The sequence below is a fragment of the Anser brachyrhynchus genome (assembly GCF_964034855.1).
Source record: "Anser brachyrhynchus genome assembly, chromosome: 2".
In the NCBI taxonomy this organism is placed as follows: Eukaryota; Metazoa; Chordata; class Aves; order Anseriformes; family Anatidae; genus Anser; species Anser brachyrhynchus.
The window spans coordinates 32,897,388-32,920,611 of NC_137695.1; the positions used below are offsets into that span (position 1 = coordinate 32,897,388).

A 23,224-nucleotide genomic window follows, 5' to 3' on the forward strand; every position below is an offset into this window, starting at 1 on the left:
ATGCTCAGCTCAGTGCTAATCCTTTTAGTTAGGTGCTGAAATCTGAAAACCTAGCTTGAAGCATTTGGCAGTCTTAGTGAATGCAGTGTTGCCTTCCCAATGAGTAACTTCCAGGGCATTCATTCGTATTCTCTGTCGTGACTTTCCCTGTGGTAGTATCTTATGATGTCAGTGGCTTTTCACAGCTCTCCTAATCCCACTCTCTGAAATTTGCACCTTTATGGGACTAATGCTAATAATACAATGCTGATGATATGATGTATCTTCCTCTGTGTAGATGCCTGGGTCCCTCTATCCAGTTATGACCATTTGGTGGTGCTACCCATTTATGAAAAATGCCTTGTTTTGTTTTAACACTATATCACACCCAACTACCATTTCTGCTGTTACTGACCAGCCATTATCTAATACTGACTGTGAGAAAAAGGAATGGGATAAGTGGATTGGAATAAAAACTTTCTTCCGTTTTCTTTTAGAGTAAACAGGGACTGGGAAATTAGATAAGTTATGAATCTATCTGTTTGCAAAATTTAGCAAAGCAAATTTCAAGAGAGACAAAAATGTAGTAACAGATTGAAGACAAACGTAACCACACAGCCATTTATAATCCACTTATAAAAGAACATGATCATTAATAATTTGAAACATCTCATGCAATAAGCATTATTCTCATGTGCTCTTACTCACAGCTGTATCCTTAGGGGCATGCATTAAATGGTCTGGTGCAGCAGAATTTCAAAGAGAAAATACGCTGTGGCTGCTAAGAAGACAAAAATACTCCAGAGACGATGTCATTACCAGTACTACCATAAGAAACTGATGTTTGCTTAAAAGAATAAGTAAAGGTGTTGCCGAGGAGCAGACACTAATGAGGAAGTCTGATACCGAGTTAGCAGTTAGAAGTCAGCACGTCTGTTGACGTGTATAGATTTATGGCAATCTACACCACATGGCCTATAGCATATACACTGCTTGATTTCAGCATAGTATTCATGAACTTGCACAGCAAACTGCAAGCGTATTCCTGCCGAGGGCAGGAAAAAAAAATGGTTTTCTTCTAATAACCAATTATTGTAATTTGAGGATGCATTCTTCCTTGAATGCAATTCTTTACAGGTGATTAATAGGATAATTATAACTTATTATCTGCCCTTCACTTTTACAAATAATGGTGTATTCTAGTTTTAAGATGTTGGCAAGATGAACTTCAGTTTTTAAACACTACATATGTAATTGAACTCAAATTAAAAAGGTTGGGAAAGGCCTTTGGAAGGTACTCTGCAGTTTGTCAAATGTATTTATTCATGTGCTGAGGATTAGAATTCATAAACATTTTGCAGAGTTTTTGAAAACTTTTTTTTTTTGCTTTTGTTGTTTTTGGCCAGGACTTGTCAATACAAGAATCCATGGCTTCATATGTTCTATTACCAGCAGAATAACATACAAAAAGGAAAAAAAAAAAGAATTGTTAAACTAGCAGCAACTTCTAGCTTTCATGAGAGCTAGTCTGATATGTAGAGGTAACATCAAACTTAAAGGAAAGCCTTCTTTTCTTAATTTGTATTAAGAAGGAAAACAGTTTGACACCCAAAATAGGCATACTTTGCTCTTAGTTGTATGTAGCCTGTAGGACAGAGATCTGTTTAGCAAGATAACTTTTTACTCATCTCTTAACAAATGCAAGTGGAGTCACTAGGAAAAGAATACACTATCAAGTTAATCTTCTTTAAATAATTTGAGCATGGCACAGGAAATTCCTGCATGCAGTTGTTGATTTTGAAGACTAACCAAAAAACTATTAAAAGGTCTCTTTTTCTTGGAAGAGCTCAGAATTTAAATGAGCTATCAGCCCCATCTATGTGTGGGGAATACTTCTGAACTTCTCTGCAGAAGTACTTTTGAACAGCAATTTCAAAATTGAACAGAAAGCCATGTAGGATTATAATTGTCTTTTTTACTGATTGGAAGTACTTATATTGGTAATTGTTTATTTCTAAACCCCAATACTGTTCCCTAAACATAGGCACCCAGTCCCTTTTTAGATGCTGTAGGGGTACCTAGGACATTTGCACAGGACTGGTAGAAGTAACATAGAATGTACAGGAGACCCACACTTGTTCTGTGTGGCAACATGAGATCAGGCAGAACACCCCATAATGTCTGAAATGGGTCCATTTGGTTTGGTTGTGTTTGGGCAGCTCATTACCCCCTTAAATAATGAGAAAAATAAAATAGAAAATATAGAGATAAATGCAAAGATAAATTTTATAAAGACAAATTTATTAATTAGAAATTTTTTATATATATATTTTAAATAAAGATCTGGAGATCTCAGGTTTGTTGTCCTTATATCTGCGTACAAGCAGAAAATTTCCATGTCACATTGAGAAAAATCTATTTGACCATTTGCAGAGCTAATTAGGAGCACTGTAGGTTATCTTCTTGGAAGGAAATCTTCCCAAGAGGTGGGAAGAGATTAAGCAGCTGGATTCCCCTGAAATCCAAAATAAAAACATGGAAATCCTTCTGGAAGGTAAAAGGCAGGGTAAGCATAAGTTGCTTTAAAATGTTCCTAAGATTTCTGAACATGATTTTAAAACTTCTCCATTAAATGAGCATCTGTCAAAATAAAGGAAATGCTAGATTCAGATATTTAGAAAAGAGACATTTCTTTTAAGCCTAAGGTTATTCTGAGTTATGGTCTTGTGCTTAAAATTCAGTTCTCTCACTTATTAAGACAATCTTTAAACAGTTCTGCAGTTTTTCACAGATAGGTTATATAATTTCAAGTACTTATCTTTAAAGCATATATATATACATATCAAGTAAGAAATTAATTAAATGTATTTGTATTTTATTCCAAGAAATGCGTGAAAATGGGGTTCAGTATTTGGATTTTCCCCCAGATCTATCCCTTTTCATGACAGGTGGTAAGGCTGCTGTAAACGTGCAGAGATAGGTTATGTTTTCTTTCCTCTACATTACTTTTGAAGAGGCACTACTGGGATTTGAAAAGCCCTCTGGGATAAGCTCTCCTTGAGTTCAGTATCCTGAATCCTGCAGCTTATTTCCAACATAACTAGATTAATTTTGGGGGTTCTTTGGCAGCCAGAGAGAATGAGGAAGGATTCCGCCAAGCACAAAACTCTTCAGATCAAAACCTAAGGATTTAGTTCTTCCTTCATCCCATCCCATGTCAAGAAGCCAGGCGGGGCATTTCCGTGGGACACAGAAGTCAGTCTAACATCCTGGGCCCTCTGATCTGTCTACAGGTTTGGTCAGAGTCTCTTAAGCTCTACAGGGTACAGCAGTTTTTTTCTGTTGTCTATAACAAGTGATAATTGGTCACAGATGGGGTCATGTTCTCCTTTACACAGAGGAAATGGTAAAGTGCAGTCCACAGTGTGCTCTGCCCAGCGGGACCCTGCAACAAAGGCACACAGGGGATGCATGTCTGCTCTCATTGACTGCGGCGGCCAAGGCTGAATTTGGCCCCAAGTGCAACAACATTTTTAAGTGACTAAATTTAACATCTTCTAGTAAATATTCTTCTGGCTTGAATTTCAGTCTGAAGCAGAATTGACAAAAACATTGTGATTGGTTGGCTCCCAAGCATGCTTAAAATCTTATACTGGACATTTTCTTGCAGAGTGTGAAGTATGTGCTTCTTTCTTGCAATCTGTTGAGCTGGCATTTAGGAGGGGATGGTAATTGAAGTGGAAAGCTTGTACTCTACAGCTTTCCCGCTGATGATGAAAAGTTGGCATTTTCCCTTTTGTGGAATTCAGTGTGAATCTGGGGCTGCTTGCCAGCTAGGCAACAAGCTCTGCCAAGAGGGCCTGGACTGCGTTAAAAAGGGGTTATTTGCCAGAACAGGTAAGCATTTCTTTCTCCAAAATGGAAATATTCGTGTAAGTGAATATGGCCTGAGATCAGTTTAAAATTGCATGGTAAACTTGGTCACAATCTTACATCCTTGTTTTTAATCTGATTCTAATACTAGAAAATAATTAACACTGAGTCTAAGCCACCTGTCAACTGCTGCTTGCATAAGCATGAAGCCCAGAAATTGGCCTAAAAATAGAAAATTAGATGGGAAAGGAAAGTGGAGCGAGGTACATGCCAGAGGTCAGTATGGTGGCATCAGAGTCCACAAAAAGAGCAGTACTACTCAGGAAGCTGTTTGGCCGAGGGAGCAAAATATTCCTAGTTCAAATTTACATATTTCCAAGGCAAGGCATGCATTGGTTTTCAGGAACAGGTAGTTGGTAATAACCCTTCAGGCTTTTGAACCTATTTCCTAGGGAAAACTGTCATTTATGTACAACACTGTAACTGTGGATCACAAAAATACCTGCCTAAAGTGTTTATATATAAAATCAGAAAGTGCAGAAACTTTGAGAAGATCACTAATATAAGAACATAGGGGACCAGAGGGCCTGTGAGATCTTTGAGCTTAGTCCTCTGTAATCATGGCAAGACTCAGAACAACAAAGCCCAATCTTTGTGCTGGTATGCTTCTCACACAGTAAACCTGGGAAAGGGAGGTTGTAGCACTTCCCTCCGCAGCCGAAGCATCCCTGTGAATCTCACCTGCCTTCTCCCCTTCCTCCGTGCCTGTCAGGACTCTCCATGCTCCTCACCACACTGCAACAATCTTCCCTGAAGCTAATCTTGGTGCTTTAAAACATGACAGGGCTAAGACTATGCAGATACAGCTAGATATTCCCGCTCAGTACAGACTGCTGTAGTTTCAGATTCTCCCCACATTCCCAAAGATCATTTCAGATCACCTCCTGGGTGAATGCAATTTCGATCTTTATTTCCATCTTCAGATATCTGTTGATATGCCTCTGGCAGACTTTGATGACCCAAGTGATTTTTGCCCATTTACATTGTTTTTCCTACTTTGAAAATGATTAGCAAATACAGTTTCTACTTTCATCTGCTTTCATCTGCTGCTTTGGGCACAAAAGCCCGATTCAGCCATGTAAAAGCTTTGAAAATATGACTCTTTGTTTCTGGTCCAAACTGTCTCTCCAGTGGTTTGGTTATTTCTGCACTGACTTGAGCTGTTCTTCTCTGAAAGATTTCTTTCCTAGCAATGTATTTCCAGTGCTCTTTTCAGCTTCCATTCTGCTAGCCTCCAGGTTTAATAGACTTCATGATCTGAATGCCAATAAGTGTAGGAGGGAAGGCAATGGTGCCATATATGCCAGGTGTAGAGTAATTGCTTTTGTTCACTGTTGGGTCTAACTGTTGATATTTTCCAGGGTCACCGCTATGTCTGTACAGTTCTATCCAACCAGTGAATAGCTGCCAACAGAAATTGGACTTTCAAATGCAGACAGTCTCATTTCAAAGTGTATAGAAATAGCTGCCATAAGCCACTGGCTTTATTTCTACAGTGTTTTTGTAACAGTACTGCTTTGGACTGAACAGGATATATGATATAATAAACTTACTTCTGGAACCTGATGTTTCCCTGATATGGAAGAGGATCCAAGTCGTGTCTGGTTATCCTTAAGGTTAGGAGGCAGAATAGCTGTGGAGCAGAAGTTGAGTTTTGAATATGACATGAAAGTGTTGTGGAAAAAGGAGTTAAGCAAATGATCAAACAGAACTATTATACTCACATCACCTACAGATCTGTTAGTAGAGCTAATAGATAGGATAATGATTGGAATAATAATTGTTGGACATTTGACCCTTTTTCATCTTCTCTTTAGTGATTGATCAGTGTATTCTGATTTCTGAAAACAGATTTGCCATTTCTGAATATTGGTCTGATATGTCTAGATATTCGAATGCATTCTACATGTTAAACAATTTACTTCTGTACTGATGAAAAGAGGTGTAATTGATATATTAAGAAAAATCAAGACTTTTTTTTGGATCCTGAAAGAATCTGAGAAGAAGGCAAAAAAAAATTCCTTTTAATAGGAAATATCTTCTAGCTATGTCTACATTGTTTGCTCCTAGCTTGCTATTTAGTACAAGAGATCTGCAGAAAGAATCTCAAGGTGCTCAAAGAGAAAAGCAAGATACAGCTTTGAAATCTTTAATTTTGGCCATTTCATACCTTGTACTCCAGCATTGTTTATACTTTTACAGCCTGGAACTATTATTTCCTTTCTAGGGAGTGAATTGATCATCAAGACCTTAGGAATTAGGAAATTGTCAAAATAGAACCTTAAGCTACTCTTTAATTCCTCTTCTGTGTTCCTACACCCAGTACAACCAAACAGAACTTCAGGACTTTTTCCTTTTCTGGGCCAAATGATAGATTGCTTTAAAAAGAAGCTAGCAAGTGATAAAAGGAAGTGCTATTTACCTACATAACTCAAGGTATGAATTATTAAGAAAACAGTCTTTATTCTAAGATCTGTGAAGCTTGAGCTGTTGGTGGCCATTTTCATAGATGCACAGTTTTACCTCAGGAACCTGCAAGTAATCAAATAGAGTAATCTATGGAGATCGTGAAGTGTAAATGTTTCTGTAAATCTGATTTTCATTGTAATTGCTCTCTTGGTTCTAATCCATGATACCTATTAGATAGCAACAATCTTCCTTTGCAGTCTGGCCTTCTCAGTAACTGAGTAGAGCTGGGACCAAGTCAGGTTCTACCAGCACTTCTCTGTGTACTTGCTCACTGTGCAGAATGGAGTGATTTATGCTATTTGAAAACAAAACATAGTGCTATTGTTTCTAGCCACAAGTAAATCTTCCAGCTGCAATCCCATATGGGATTCTAAGGAAATAATGACATGAACAGGCCTATTCATTTCAGTACTGAGACACCAAAAGTCTGGCGATATTTGCTATGTCTTTATCACTGACAGGCATTCACTGCTGATCATACTGGTAGGATCCAAGAAGTTCTGGGATTTGTAGCTGAGCTTGCTTAAAATAGCACCACTAAGGGGATATCTACACTGCAGTTGCTTCTTACTTTGTGTGCTTGGATCAAAGCTGTTTTTATCTAGTTGGTGGGTAGCAATGCAGTGGTAGCAACCCCGAGGACAATCTGCGATGGCTACTGAAGTATTTACTTCACAGGGGAAGCTGCTTGGGTGGGCTTCACTTGACCTAGTTTAAAGTAGGCCCAGGCATGCTTAATAAAGGAGTTTTGTCTGCAGTACAGATGTCTCCTATCAATGATGGTTGAACTTCCTTAGCTTTTGAGAAGAGAGACTGATGTTGATATTACTCTTGTTCACCTTGACATGGTTGGCACTCCTGACTGCAGAAAGCACACCTCCACCACCAGCAGCCTGTGTGGGGAAGTGGTAAAGTTGGCTGGTCTCTAAGCCCAGTTCAAGGAAAACTTAGTTGTTTGAAGATTTAGTACAAGAAGGGGCATTTAGCCCAAACTATGCTTTACCCTTTTTCTAGGAGAAAATGTATGGACAAAAAACACAAGTAGATGAATTTCAAAATACAGTTGTTTTTTCACTTGGTTGTCATCCTCATGAATTGATAGGATATAGTAATTTCTGATGATAATAATAGTAAATACTATCACATGTTTATCTTTTGCAAATCTGAAATCCAAATTAGGACTAATCCACGTCCTATAAACAGAAGAAAAGTACAGTATGTCCCCATGTACTGAAGTATCAGAGTAAAATGGAAAAATACTGTTATCTCCAGATCATAAATGGGAATTTAAAATGAGTGGGCAATTGTTACGGAAAATTAGTGTTAAAAAGGTGGATATAACAAAAGTGTCCAGGGACACTTTTTAAAATATTTAGGTACCTAATTTTCCTCCATGGGAAGTGGTGAAGGATGGCTCATATTCATTGCAGGGAATAAATAATTATGTGTAGCATCTCAACACGTCCTTCTGCTAATTTATTATGATGCAGCCCCACGCAAAGAATACACAATTAAAACTGGCTAATTAAAATGCAGTTGGTTCTAAAAAAAACTTACTTAGAGAACTCTTACTGCTGATCTGCATAACCATTTTTATATACTACTTTATTTGAAATTAATGCAAAGCTAGTAAAAACAGCTGTTTTATGGTTTTCTTCTATAAATCTTAAAATGTGTAAGATGGTTAGATGCAGTAACACTAGAAAAATGAAGATAATAGAGTGTACACTTCAGTTCCAGTGTGGCTTCAGTAAGGTTTTATTTGGAGTACCCAGCTGTGTATACAGACACAGTGGAATTTGGTTTGTGAGGAACCTACAAAAATTACACAAATAACTAGCATTTTTTTAATGAATAATACACAGACATGCACCTGCTTCAGAGACTCGATAGATTAGTCTTGCAGCCAATAGAAAAGCCCCTTGGAATTCAATTACATGGCTGAAAAACAGAAAACAAAATCATGGCTATACTTTTAGAACTCTAACCAGCAAAATGTTAGCAGTTCCTGGGCTGAGCTTTTCCTGAGGATTAGATTGTTTCAGTTTGTTTTACTTCCCTGTGTCCTATTGAAAATTTATATTATTCTATTCTATTCTTGCAGCTGGAGCCTCTCCCGGAAGATATTGTGCACCAAATTCCCAATAAGAATGCAATAGCTTCTTTAAAAAAGACCACTGAAATTCAAAGTATGTTTCTCAGTTTGGGTTGTTGGGTTTGGGGTATTTGTTTATTATTAATTAATGTCATAGAAATTAAACTGCGTTTCACAGAAAACAGCAGGCAAGCTTTTTGTGTATAAATCCACATGCTGTGTCTAGTATGTGTATATACATATGTATATATATACACACACTTTTGTTTCTTTGCCATCTCTTTGTTTGTGCTATGTATTTATCTCTGAAGAATTAAGCCACTTTAATTATTTAGAGCTTTCTGATGCTTGAATATTCCCAAATCTCTCCATTCCAGATTAGTTAAATGAAATAGGTGTTTGTCAGTGAGGGACAGGAACAGACAGGTAAATCAGAACTCTAAAAAATATTTTTTGCAGTCTGTGTAGTCCTTTACAAGATACTCACTTTAAGGTGTAGAAGAATTTGAAATAAAATGTAAACGCTCAAACTGGGCACTGATCCCTGGAACAATGGTGACAAATATGTTGTGATTTTATCCTATTTCTAGTGCAGGCAATACTTTGCTTCATTTGTGCGCCTTGCTTCCAATCCTTTATTAACCAGATGCTTTGGGGCTTTTGCTCTGCCCTCACAGAAAATTTTTCACTTTGCCATCAGTTGCCTTAATACATCTAAGCAGACCTCCCTTCATTTCTCTAATCTTCTGCTCTGTGCCATTTTACCAAGGCAGCAGGAGCTTCCTGACTTCTACTGTTTGCTGGCTCCTTAACAAAAACAAATGGATAACAAATGTTTTTATTATGTTAGGTTAATCACAAATAATTGGGAGTCATCTCTATAAAATAAAAGCAGCTTTTCCATCATGCATTATCCACTGATAATGCAGTACTTTTCAATCTGACGTTAGTAAAGAGATGATGAAAATTTATTGTAGGTGTATAATTTATCCTTCATATTCAGTAGTTACCCAAATATGTACATGCTCTAAGTAAATTAGCTGTATATGATAAATTTCAGTACGTTATTTTTGCTGAGTGGTATGTTCTAGGGTAGCTTGTGAGGTAGAGTCTTTCTTAAAGTTCTCTGTTAATTACCCGGTAGGAGTCAGCAATGTAAGGAAATTTAAATCCTATGCAAGATAGTATTGATTTACAAATGATAATAAGGACTGAAAGCTACACACAAGACACCAGAGATCTTAAAGACAGCAGGAAAAAATATCTAAATCTGTTTGGAATTTAATGTATGTATTAAATGCAATACATGTTGAAATGTAATACATGTACTTAATGAAAAATGAATCTGAAATAGACAAAAAGTGGAGATGAAAAAATAAATAATACTGGATCTAGAAAGGCATAGTGTTTTACCAGCAATGTTTACACATCAATGATGGCCATTTAGAGAGAAGGAAGAGACTTAGGAACAAGGATATGTTGTGTGTCTCAAAACACAGTCCAGAGCTCTGCAGAGTGGCTTAATTTTGCTTGTTCAGAGCAAACTTTTGTTTGAGCAGACCCAGTACAGCCATGGCAGTCCAATGAACTTCTGTAACCTATACCAGGCTGCTCAGGATTTGGAGTTATTTGTACATAATATTTTTGTTTGCTTGTTTGTCTGTTTGATTTTTGGTCATTTTGTTGTTGTTTGTTTGTTTCCCAGCTATTACCTAAAAAAGTTATGTGTGCATCATGTTGTCTGGAGAGAGGCCAAGTATTAAAAAGGAATGTGTGTGGATGACGGAAAGGAATACTGAAGAAGTTTAGTAGGTTTTATGCAGGACACATAATTAGACGGAATTCAGAGAAGCAAGTACATGTTGAATGTTACAGAGTTATGCAGGCTGAAAGTAGTGGAGGTGGAGGAGCACCTACAAAGGTGTTGAGAAAGCCTGCTTTTTCTAAATGATTGCATGTGTCTTGGGCCTATTTCTGTGATCCAACTTTGATAATGAATGTTAGCAATATTTTAGACCAAAAAAAAGTCCCTCCTTTGTGTTTGTTTCAAAAAAAAATATTGAAGATGCAATACCTAGACAATGAGAGGAAACAAATTTTTTTTGTAAGGGGGATGGAATTTGTATAAATGTTTTGTTTGTGACAGTGATCTAAAGCTCTTTTGGAAATGTAATATATTTGGAAATAGTAGTTCCCACACCCATGTAATATGGTATTTCTAAACAATCCTGTTCATTAGCTTTAATACAACCCCCAAAACAATTTTTTTCAAGCAAGCCATGGTACAGCATGTCCAAAGCTATTGGTGAAAGGCAATTACAAATGGCCGTAACCAGGACAGAATCATTCACTTTTATTATTTCCTGGTTATAAACAGTGCTCCCACAAATTTTTGAGGGGGACTTAAGCACATATTCATGCTGAAAGCCAAAGCATATCTAGAAGACTGATTTGGTTTGACTGTTACTTCTTGCAAACAGTGACTGCTCTTCAAGTTTTGTATGAATGAAACCAGCAGCATGCTCCCTTCTTTTCCCTGTACTCCACAATGTTATCAGTGAATGTAACAGGACTGGTAGAAATCCACATCCCAGCATAGCACAGTGGAAACAGCATTTTCAAAGGTGTGAGCAGTTTGAGGTAGATGTGTCTCCTTTAAGCTCATCTAATTGTCAATCCACAGCATACCTAGGGTTCCTAACAAAGCTCCTTTGCAGCTGTGATTGCCTCTCTGTTCCACGAGACTTTGCCTGCAAATCTTTCAGTTGAAAACATATTCAAGCACTGTGTTCTTTATGCACACTATATATTTGTTGTTCTTTGTTAAGGAAAACTTGCAAAGCTGTTCTGCTTACCACAGGTGTGCATAAGCTTTCTGATTTTAAAGAAAAATCTACCGGTGCTTTTTCACCAGCATCAGAAAGCCCTGCACAAGGTACCTGCTACTACCTGGATGCTATTCCTAATTGGAACTGCTTTAAAATTTCCTCCCACAAACCACAAACAGCCTGCCATGTACTCCCCTTCTCCAAAATCCTCCACTGCAGCATAGGTGCTGCCACCTGCTTCCTGGCCAGACTCTGCTACCCCTCGCTATTGCTGAAATGCCTCTGTAACACAATTCATAGTGCAGGGAAACAAGAAAAATCACTGATCGCTTGGGAGCGAAGGGCAGTTAAATGGGCACAGAGAGCCTGCTAATATGCTTGAATTGGCCCTGAGTTTTAGCGTTACAAGAAAGCCCGGATTCAGGGGGCAGCTGGTGTGTGAGCCTGTGTGTGAATGAACGAATGTGATGTAGCAATACTCACTGATGCTGTTTTATTGTTGCTGCAGGAGAGCAGCACAGTGGTAGCTGGGTACTAATATTTTATTTTATGAATAAGAGCCCTTGAAAACTCCAGCAGTGAACATGGGTTCATTTCTTTTATAGGCAAGAGGGGGTATTATTCCCATGCCAACAGATTTGATTTTCTTGCACATCTGTTTCTGCAACAAAAACCCCACCCACTCTGTGAACATTTAGCTCATAAATTATAGGGTTTGAATTGGGTGTATATTGCAAAGACTGACTTTTGCACATATGATCTGTGAGAACACTGTGGAATGCCCATATAAATTTTTGTTTGTTTTTAGTGTATTTTTTAATGAATAGAGAATATGGTCTCTGAGCACAGTAATAATAGAGAATATTTTTGTCTTGTTTTTATAAAATTTGCCAGGCTCCAATCACTGAGCCTACTGCTATGTACATAACTTTTTAGCTGTGTCTTTCATGCTTTTGGAGCAAAGCCAACCTTCTAACACTTAATCTCAACTTTGTAGGATACTTAATACACTTTACATTTTATCCCCAGAAGGTCCCTGTTATTTAAAGATTCTGCTAACTACTCAAACGTGCACACTATTAGAGTTCAAAGAAACACTCTGGCCATGCTCACTGGTTGTTCTTGCAGATTGACTTGGGCTTTCATCTTGCAATGATATTTTTGAATAAAGACATTTTCAGGCTTTATTGACAGCTGCTTTCTCACTGGAGGGAAAAGTTCATCTTTGAAAAAGCCTGAAACATTGCTGAGAGCCATGTTACCAGTGAGGGAGTTTTCAGCAGCCTTTGTGCAGCACAGACAGCACCACCACTGGCCTGGCCTCCCAGCTGTCAAAGCCTCCAGCTACCCCCCGGATAAGCACCTCTCCTCAGCCTGCTGCCCAGCTGCCAAAATTCTCCTTTTAGCCCTTGGAAAAGTCCCCTACTTGATCCCCTCTCTTTCACAGCTGTTGAAACCCTCTGTCTAATTCCCAGATAAGTACCCTGACCCAACCTCTGCAGCAGCTGCTGGAAGCCTCTTGCTAAACACTGCATAAGCACTGGTCCAGAGCTCCCAGCCTTCCCAAAGCTCCTCATTTCCAGGTGTCATCCACCTGGCAATTAGCGAGTGCTTGGTGGATTACTGGGTTGTAAGAAATACATATGTAAATTCTTACTTTTCACTGGGTCACCACTAATTGTCCTCCTTTTCTTAACAGCTCTGCAGTAGTGGGACATTTTTTATGTTGCCCATAAGTCACCTGCCACTGTTGTTGGTGTGACTCAAGAAGCTCCTTACTGTCTCTTCTGTAGCAGGCTGAAAGATGAGGATGCTCATGTTTTAAATCCACTGGTGTGTTTTTACACTGCAAACTAGAAAGCTCTATTCCTTATGATACCTGTCAGCTTTCCAGCAACGGCCAGTTCATATATGAAAGTTTTAAAGAAATTATTGTTCTAGTATACGCCCTGAGGTTGGAGGAGAAAGAACATCCAGGACTAACAAACCTGATTGTTCTGGCAACATCCCTTCAGTCCAAGCTGGCATTTCTGACTTTTTTCCGTTTTGAGACAGTGCTGTGTGAGCATGTTGTAAAACAATGTTCATTTTTCTAGTCCTATTTATTGTGTATGCATCAGCTGTTTGCAATACCAGAGCTTTTAGGTATTAACCCTGCCCTGAACTCCCTTTACCTTGTGAAGATAAAGCCAATAGCCTGTCTGACAGTATGAGTTCATTAGGCTGCATGTTACTCCGCCGGTTTATTACCTTCTGGGGAAGGGTGTGACACAGCCCTTGGAATGAAAGAGCTTTCCAACTTGGCATTTGTAGGTTCAGAAATATACTTTGCTGCAGTTTGAAATTTCAATTGTGCTGCTTACACTGCAGTGATTTTAAATTATAATCACCCGGTGTTGAACTAAGTGATTACTATGCTTGTACCACCATGCTAGCTAAAATTCCCATAAATTATGATGTTATGTTTTCCTTAGGCAAGTACTGGAAGTCAGTGGAGCCATATTCTGTGCCAGTGGATTGTGCTCTGGCTGAGTCTCAGAAACGAGAGAGGGAGGAGACAGAAACAGTATCTGCTATGGCCTCCCTTTCAGTGGATGTTGAACAGTGCTTTCCTCAGGAAGGCAGCAGGTAAGCATATGCAGTTATTGCAGAGAGCAAGGCTTTTACTCTCCAGTCACACGAGATGCAGAAGACAGCTAGACTAAGACTTGTTTCAAAATTGTCTGCTAATTGAGCTACCTGGAATTTGTCATCCCTGAATTTAAGTTCTCCCTACTTGGCTGCTGGAAACAGAGGTATTCTATGCTAACATATTTTTGATGTGTGTAATTCTTTACTAAGGTTCATGAGTAGTAAAACAACCTTATTTTCTCCTCGTGTCTAAAGCTCTCTACTATAGAAAAAGTGCACAATTGGCATTACCTGTATGAAGATAATAGACATATTCAAGTGTAATCAACTGTATTCTTTTTATTGGAAGCAATTCAAAACTGTTTTAGCTTTAACTTTCTAGGAAGGCATCTAACACATGGTCAGATAAATTTAATAAGGATGGACTTGAATCATTATTAAATGATATTAGATAGGCATTAAATGTTACTTCCCTGGAAGCGATGGAACAGGGCCAGTATAAAACTTAAAGCAATCCTGACCAGGATCAGGGCCAACATCTTCTGCCTACTGTGCTGAAGGTACCAGCTAAGAAGGAGAATGATGTTTTTTCCATCTTGTCAGCTGCTTTTTTAGGTTAATGAACATTGCTTTCATTTTCACAGCCTGAGAAAATGATACAGTAACTGCTGTTGGTTTTCTGCCAAATAAAGATGAAAAAAAAAAAGGCCACTGAAGACTATGTGGTCTACAAAACAGTACTTGTTCAAAGTGACACCAGGAATCAGAAGAATCAGAAGAGCCACTGCAGAAGTTCTCGAAGTTTCCTATTTACTCATCTGAAGGACAAACTTTTCTGTCCTTCTCCAACAGAGGAAGACCCAAAGTGCGGGGAGGTGTTCAGTTTCCATCACGAGAAAACAAGAAAGGGAGGAGGAAAGGAGAAAAAACCCTTATAAGGAGACTCATCAGCTCCCTTCATGCTGTGGATTGGAGCTGCATAACAGCAGGAGAGAAAGGAGGGAGCTGTGGGTAGGCAGAAGGGTGGTGGGAGTGGGGCCAAAAGGATCCATGGTCCTACGCCGTGACAGCGACTTGTTTGATTTGGTTCTTGACTCCTTCACGGGCTCTTTTATTCAAAACTGGCCCGATAGGCAGCTGAAAGCATCCAGGGGGATAGTGTGGAGACAGCTAAAAGCTATAGCTGCATTTGGAAGTGAACGTCTCTCTCAACCATGAGAGCATTCATCTGTCAGTAAGTTAGCATGTGGGGCTCAAAGGAACACATGAGGCAGAGCTAGCTAGTAAAGTTTGCAGTGTTTACATAATTACCTTTCTGATTTTAATTACATTTTTGTATGCTATGGCTATTTTTGGTCTAATATTATTACAAACAAATCCATAAAAGCTTAGGGAAGGATCCAGTGATGAACGCGAGACATATTTTAGATCTGTGAGTGTGTTAATCAGTGTTAGGCTAAGGAATAATGCAAAGTTTTTCATATAGATTTGTGACAGTCACGAGACACTTCTGTTAGCCAGGGACAGAAAGCTGGGGATCCTATTCATGTATGTATGCACAGCTCTGAAAGACATGGAATTTTAATTAAAGTGTTGGAACAAAAACAGTCAAACAAAGTTTTAAATTGTGTGAAAAAGGGTCTGGTTAATTTTGTATATTTTTATATTGCTCAGAATAACCAAGAACTGTATTTGTTATGAGCCTCTAGTCACTTAAAACTACAGCCATCAAGAGCAACCACTGATCTTACATGACTTGAACAAAATAACCCTTTGACTAATGCTGTACTTAATTATTGTATTTATTACCTACCCACTGATAACCTGTGACAGTTTCCACCCACTCTGAAAACAGCATTTCAGAGCAGAGCTGAGAGGAATGGAAAAAAAACGGATGTGCTGAAATGTACACAAGTGGAATTCATGTGGCTGCCAGATTCATTACACTTCATCAGTCCTGGGCTCTTATGGGGGTGAAGCCCATCGTGATGAATTGTTCTGTGGAAAAAATGGCTTCGTTTGAAATGTCTTTGGTGCTGCAGAAGTTTTTCAGCGGCACAAATAAATCTTTACATGCATGTATCCCTGATTCTGTTTCCACATTTGTAACTCTTAAGTTACCCAAAGTCACCCAAAGCCAGAGAGCAACAGCACAACATAAGCATTATCTCCCTGAGCCAAAAGTGACACCTAGGTTTTGTGAGGCTTCAGGATATCACTCTCTTGGCTTTCTTCCTGCTGAATGTAAAGAGGAATATGGGATCAAAAAGGGTCACCCTGACAGTCTGATTTCAAAGGCGCAGGCCACAGAGCCGCAGGGAGACCTGAGGGGACCTGGCTGCACTTTGAGCATGAATGAAACTCTAGCACAGGATTATAAATCCAGGGATTGATTTGACATTGCACACTACAGTTCCATGCCAGAATAACTTCATTCATTTAACAAAAGCATACTGTTCAGTTCATAGATGCATACCAACACAAGCTGGAGTAACGTAGTGATGTCACAACTTTACTTTTTCACATTTGTTCCATTTGTTATAATTAAGGACCAAGTACATGATGCTCCTTCTCTAGCCTCCTTCTATGACAACTGGCAGGTCTGCAGGGACATGAGGAGCCCTCAGGGCTCTTAAGTGGACCCCTCTTCCCTATTGTAGGTGGCAGTCAGCTTCTGAAGACCTATCGAAAGCCTTCGCCTTGAGTGTTTTTGGGGAAAAGTTAGTTGTGGCTGGCAGGGCAAGTTCAGAGCAGAAAGTGCCATGGCTAACAGGGCAGCCTGAAAGGTTCCTTCATTATGCCAGGAGCCAATTAACTTTCTCTTAATAGCCACCATGGCTAGCCAGGCTGGTAATTCTGGTCCTTTTTCATTGAATCGATGACAGACATCCTGTTGACTTCAGTTTTGGATGGTTGGGCCTGCAGATGAAGAGTGGCAGCAAAACTCTTTGTGGGAAACTCTTGCCAGTTATGTTGGAGGATATATTGGTGTTTGAAGTGAGATGACTCATTTTAAACTCAGATTTTGGGTAAAGCAGCTCTTTTCCTGGCCAAGTCATATCTGACTCATTTACCACTGATGAATAAACGATAAAATGCTCCTGGCTAAGGCCCCTCTTAAGTTTTTCTCTTTCTTTCGTCTCTCTTTCTTTCTTTTCTTCAAGTGACAGTGCAGATTATTTTTTTTTATTTGATTTTCTCTGACAGGCTAAATGAAGAAAACCGTGAAAGCTGCTACGCTTTTTGTGTTTAATTTTACCAAAGCACAACTCTGCATTTTAAGATTAAATTGAAACTTGATTACAGACTTCAGAAGAGAACAGATATAGAAAAAAGCCTCTGTGGATAGGAAAGAAAACATGCATGATGCTAACAAAGATTTAAATACAGATGCAATTAAAGGAACAAGCATGCCCTAGAAAGCATTTCTAACTACCATAACTTTTGTGTGTTGATAACTGCTTATTCCCTAAGTGAGATACAGATTTAACTGATTAGAATTTTGCTTTGGCCAGACATCTGTTTCAGAAATCTTGCTATGAAAATATTCAATACAATGCTGTCCATGATACACTGGAGCTTCTGTACATTTCTTCTTAAAATGGAAAAATAAAAGGGTGTGGAGGGAGATCTCTGGCACTTACTACTTTTACAGCAAACAGTAAATCTTGAGAATGACATTTATCAGGATTTGACTTTATGGCCCTCATTCAGCCAAGCATAGGTTTTACTCAAATAGAAATGAAAACAGTGTCATTTTTAGATATTTCTCTCAGTGTTACTGAGCTATCAGTTGCATTTTGAGTCATGCTGCAATATATTTTATAGCAGTGAGAATGGTTGAATTGTGGGGTACAGCTAGCTGCCACCTAGGGCCACATTCTGTGTTTGTGCATCAGCTCACAGAGCTTTGCTTAGCATATTGCTGTTTGGGTATCCACTTCAGCTGGGCTGAAGAACCTACATCTACCTGGCCATACCCCACAGGATCTGAAATCACAGCCAGGCTCAGGGGCTAGAGGATCTGCAGCCTTATCTTGCCCACCTTCCTCTCATCCCCCGGTGGAGGGTGCCTAAGGAAGAAGAGAACTGGGAACAGATACGTTGAGAGACAGCCTTGCTCTGCTTAGTCTCTAGGTCTTGATGGCTGTATCTGACCCATCCTGTGTAAAAGCTTCCAGGATACCTTCCAGATGTAAATTTTTCAAAGGTGTTTTTCAACCATCTTGCAGTTTTGGTGTTCAGGTAGTGAATCCCACAGCTTCATCAGGCATTGCACTTCTTTTTCTTTGCTCTAAACTTATTAACTGGTAAATTCACTGAACATTCTCTAGTTATGAGAAATCAAAGATTTTTTTTCCTTACTTTCTCGTCCAAGACATTTTATTCCTTCTGGTATGAAAATAATTTCTTCTAATCATTCTTCTTGCCCCTATCTATGTCTTTTCTATTTCAACTTTTATTTTTTGATGGAGTAAGGACTGCATCCAGGGCACCAGGTGTTGGGCATACTATGTATTTATAAGGAAGATTAATGATGGGCATTTTTGTTGTTTGTTGTTCTTTTCTACTCTCGTTAACTCCAAGCTCTCAGTAATTGCCATCACAGTATATAAACAATTAAATCTGTCCTCCCCCCCTGCTTTGTGTATTACTTTGTATCTGTTTACCTTCTTTTCCACTCAGAAATGGTGCTATGGGCTTTAGGTCTGTCTAGTATCTGTAATTTTGCATCATCAACAAATGTTATCAGCTAAATGTACTGGTACTCTGCCACGTCTTCTTGAGATGCTGTGGAATATCCTTCCATGATGAACATTCACCAGTATTATTATCCATTTCCCACATTTGATGGATTGTTAATCCATGGCAAGACCATCTCTCATAACCTAAGTTCCTCAAAGCACTTGGATAAAATTTCTGGAAGACTTTCTTTGCAGAGGTATCACTTGATCCCTCTTCCTTCAGTTCCTTCAGAAACTTCTAATAAATTCGGGAGGCTTGACTTCTCTGCAAGAGTTAAGTCTTAACTCATAGCCAAATTACTATTATCTAAATGCCTATTAATTCTGTAATTTTTTATAGGTGCTATCAATTTCCCCAATACAGACTTACTGTATGTCCTGTAGTTTCCAAAATGGGGATTGCATTTCTTACCCTCTCTACCTCTGGCATGGATGCTGAATTAAGCAGTGGAATATGCTCAATAATTATTTATATAGAAACATCATGATTACATTCCCTTAGAACTCAGTGGACAAATATCATTTGCTCTTAGCAATTTGGCAATGTTTAATATATCAGCTTGTTCTAGTGCTGATTCAGTTTAAGACAGTTCATCTGCAAATAATAAGATCTGCCTGATGCTTCTCTAGTGAACAGAGATATAAATAGTTCATTTTGCTCTTGTGGTTTACCTTCCTTGATGCTCCTTTTATGCTTTGATCATTTCTTCTGATGTATTTTGAAAGATCCTTTTATTATTAGTTTTTATGCCTTTAACATGTTGCTCTTCAGATTCTCCTTTCGGCCTCATTGTGGGTTTACATTGAACTTGCCAGTGTTTCTACTTTGTTTGCCTTATTTAGTCATGACTTCCTCTTTTGAGAGCTTATGTGTATTTACCTTATTGTGCTCTTAAACTGTGAAGGTTTTTTTTTCTTTTAGTTCCTTTTCTTTGATTCATACAGAGTCAATTTTTACTAGGATATACACTTACCCAGGATCTCTAATATGATGTCTTCAGGCACTCTTCAAATCATCTTCATGGTTTAGAAATGTACCTCTTTTTCCCCAGCTCTTTGCTACCAGAGGATCACTTTTCAATTACAATGCTCTTCCTTGAGACAGCTGAGTTAAATTAGGAACAGATTACAGCATAAAAGAGCCATACCCCACCAGAAAATCTATCTTCTGTTCAGTGATTTTTGCGACTTGGAAGCATACCTTGAATTTTTATTTTTATGTGTGTGATGATGTAGCTATGAGGAATCCCTGTAATTCTAATTTATAAAATAAGGTAAGATAAATGTTTGCTTTTTTTGGATGGTTTACAGGATTTATCTGTTTTTAAATATTGACTTAAAAAAAAAAAAGTGCAGATACAAGCTATTTTAAATAGCATTCACATTAAATAATATGGTTGCCATTTACTTACAACTGCCACAGAGCAGTACGTAAAATGTCACAAGTTTAGCCAGAGTTTATCCATATGGCAGGATTCTCTCATCTCCTCCAATTGTTTTAATATAATCATATGTTTTAGCAGTAACTATGAAGAGACTATTTCACTCTACAAGAGTGTGAACTGCATATAGAGAGTGGCATAGGTGAGCAGCCTTTATGGCATACCCAAGTAATTAGACCAAATGCAAGAGGGCTCTGCTCCTAGGCACTTGCAATTTCAGTGAGCCACCATGAAGCTTTATGAAAAATCACAGTTGTGATTCAACATTAATTACAGTCCCAATCTGTGCCATTTGGGATCTGCCAATCCCACAGATCAGCCCAGATCAGACCCAAGCTCACAGTTACATTTCTGAGGAATTAGTCAGAACATACAATATGGGTTGATTTTTTTGCCTGTTTTGTGTTTTTATGCCAACTTCTTGTCAGCTACAGGAAGACAGACTGAACTGATATAACTAACAATGACATAATTGAGGTAACATAAATTTGGCCTGTCAGACTCTGCCCCCTTGATTTTTTATTTTATTTTTTGGAAAACTTTTGATTTCAGCTGAATGGGTATATATATATTGATTCACCTCTCAGAGTTATATGATTACAGTGTTTTTCTTTCTGTGCAAAGGGCTCTAAAACTTTACTTGCTCTCTCACAAAGCTCTGGCCTAAGCTGTTATCCCATAAAGATGCATGGTTTTTAATGATAAGTTGTTGGATAGATCCAGTGACTTCTCTTGCACAAATAATTTGAAGTTAAAGCACATGCACGAATCTTCAAAGCAGACTGGAGAAGGTTGAAAATACATTGAGAGACAGCAGTTGGATTTGCCAAGGCACCTGAACCTCCTCTCCATTTCCAAAAAGGGCTTAGCATCTTGTGCTCGCATATACAAATTTCTACTGGTGCCTAGGCTCTGGCTGTTGCAGAATATTGGGATGTTGTTGGAGTGTGTTAGAATATACTAGGACACAGCACTCAAGGTTAGTCCTGGTGCTCAGAAGTGCCCTCATCAGGGAGAAATTGCTTAGGACTCAAACCACGAATGCGATCATCTCCGAGTTGTGCTACGTTCATGAGAATGTCAGTCCTATAGGCCAAATACATGTGAGCAGACTTGCATGTACTTCTTCCCTATCTCTATAAATAAACCAAACTCCCACTTCCACTTCCAGAAGTTTTCCAGAGCTCCATTCCTTCCTACTCTGCCAATCTCCAATTGAAATCTATTGAAAACTATTTCTTCCCAGTCACTTATTCACAGCACAACCTAAAAGCTTAACTGTTACCTGCTTTCAAACTGCTCTCTTCTCAGACAGCCCCATAAGTCTCCGAGTGTTTAAGAGGGCCTACTGCACTTTTACTTTATGCCAGAGAAGCAGGTCCTCCAAGAGTGGCTGTAGAAAGTGGGAACATGTAGTCAGCACAGGAGCGATATACAACAAGCATGGTCTGTACATGGAGCATGTTCCTTTACTATACCTGAGGACCTGAGCAGCAGGCTGAGCTCCATCCCACCTCTGTTGCCAGTGTGCCACCTCTGTCACAAGCCAGAACAATGCAAGGAAATGGGCGAAATGGGGAAATGGGGAATGGGCGAAAGTTGCGACGGGAGTTTTAGGTTGGATGTTAGGAAGTACTTCTTTACCGAAAGGGTTATTAAGCATTGGAACGGGCTGCCCAGGGAGGTGGTGGAGTCACCATCCCTGGAGGTCTTTAAAAGACGTTTAGATGTAGAGCTTAGCGATATGGTTTAGTGGAGTACTTAGTGTTAGGTCGGAGGTTGGACTCGATGATCTTGAGGTCTCTTCCAACCTAGAAATCTGTGATACTGTGAAAAATAAAAAGACAGCAATGATTTATTTTTTTTTTTAAGATGTCTCAATAAACATATTTTGGTAAGCTCTCTGGGCTTCTGCTGCCTGTTGAGGAGGAGTGATGCTCTGCTGCATCTGTGCATAGGCAGGACAGTGCTCCCACTCAGCTTTGCTCTGTCCAAAGTGGCCCCTGCTGCAGCCTTCCTTGAAACTCTGCTTCACATCCCCACTCAGAAACAAGGGAGCTGCAGTGGTTATTGTACGCATGAAAATGTCTCCACTGTATAGAGAGGAACGAAAGACTAGAGATTTATAGATTAACAATCTTTTCTGGTTACTAACCCTTTGGAAAATGATTAGTCTGAAAAACATTTTCTTTTTCACATAGCATTCATCCAACTTATTTTTCAATATACTAGCTGTAATCATTCCAAATCATAAAGGAATAACCTGTATAAAACCATTTACAGAGACACTTCTGATTTTTTCATTGGGAAAGACTTTAATAAAGTCCAGACTAATTTAAAATTCTCTGGCTTCCTTGCTAAATAAACTACCAAAGCCCATGCAAGCCCCCATTAATTACTTCCCTCCCCACTCCCCCCCATGGGATCTCATGAGCTTGTACTTTCTGAAGTATTTTTTACTGAAGCTAATCATTATACCGGCTTATCAGATTTAACTGTTAAATGCCTGTTTTATTTATTAATTTGTGTTTACTTTTCTCCCTCCCCTCATTTCAGAATTGCTTGAAGCGATTAGTTTTAAGGAGGTCTTAGACTCATTTCTATACTGTATCCTGCCAGATTGAGGTGACAAATGGTGTATGTCAAAATTCTTACACCCTTCAACGGTGAGGTCTAACCGTGGTCTCAAAAGCTCCCAATTTTATAATTACCAGCATAATCCTCGGTTGCAGTAGCTTGTTACGTACTAGGAATTATGTCACTTCCCAACGGCTCGGCGTATGTCCCCATTTGATACTTACTGGATGTTTTAGAGCTCATCTTGCCTAAGCTGAATGTTTCCCAGAGGCTTTCAAATAAAAGAAACACTTATGATTTGATGAGCTATTATTAATGGATATCTGTCTATGACAGCGATGTGTTAATCAGGTTTAGAATTTGGTCTCAGAAGTTGCAGGGAGGCAGGCAGCCAGACAAGGAATTTATTAAAACACAGAATCAAAAGTCAGAGGACTGAGGAACCCCACAAGAAATGTTGCTAACTACTTGGCTACTAGTGAACCATTTTGTTTTAATGGTATGGGCCCGCTTAGAAAAACAAAT

General features: G+C 38.9%; 1 protein-coding gene across 1 annotated transcript in view; it reads left to right on the top strand.

Moving 5' to 3' along the window:
• HDAC9 (histone deacetylase 9) overlaps positions 1-23,224 on the top strand; it is a 480,503-nt gene that overhangs the window by 450,439 nt on the left and 6,840 nt on the right. Inside the window, exons 22-23 of the mRNA XM_080581236.1 lie at positions 8,486-8,570; positions 13,779-13,932. Of these exons, the coding sequence (XP_080437362.1) occupies positions 8,486-8,570; positions 13,779-13,932 (239 nt within the window). The remainder of the gene's footprint in view (positions 1-8,485; positions 8,571-13,778; positions 13,933-23,224) is intronic.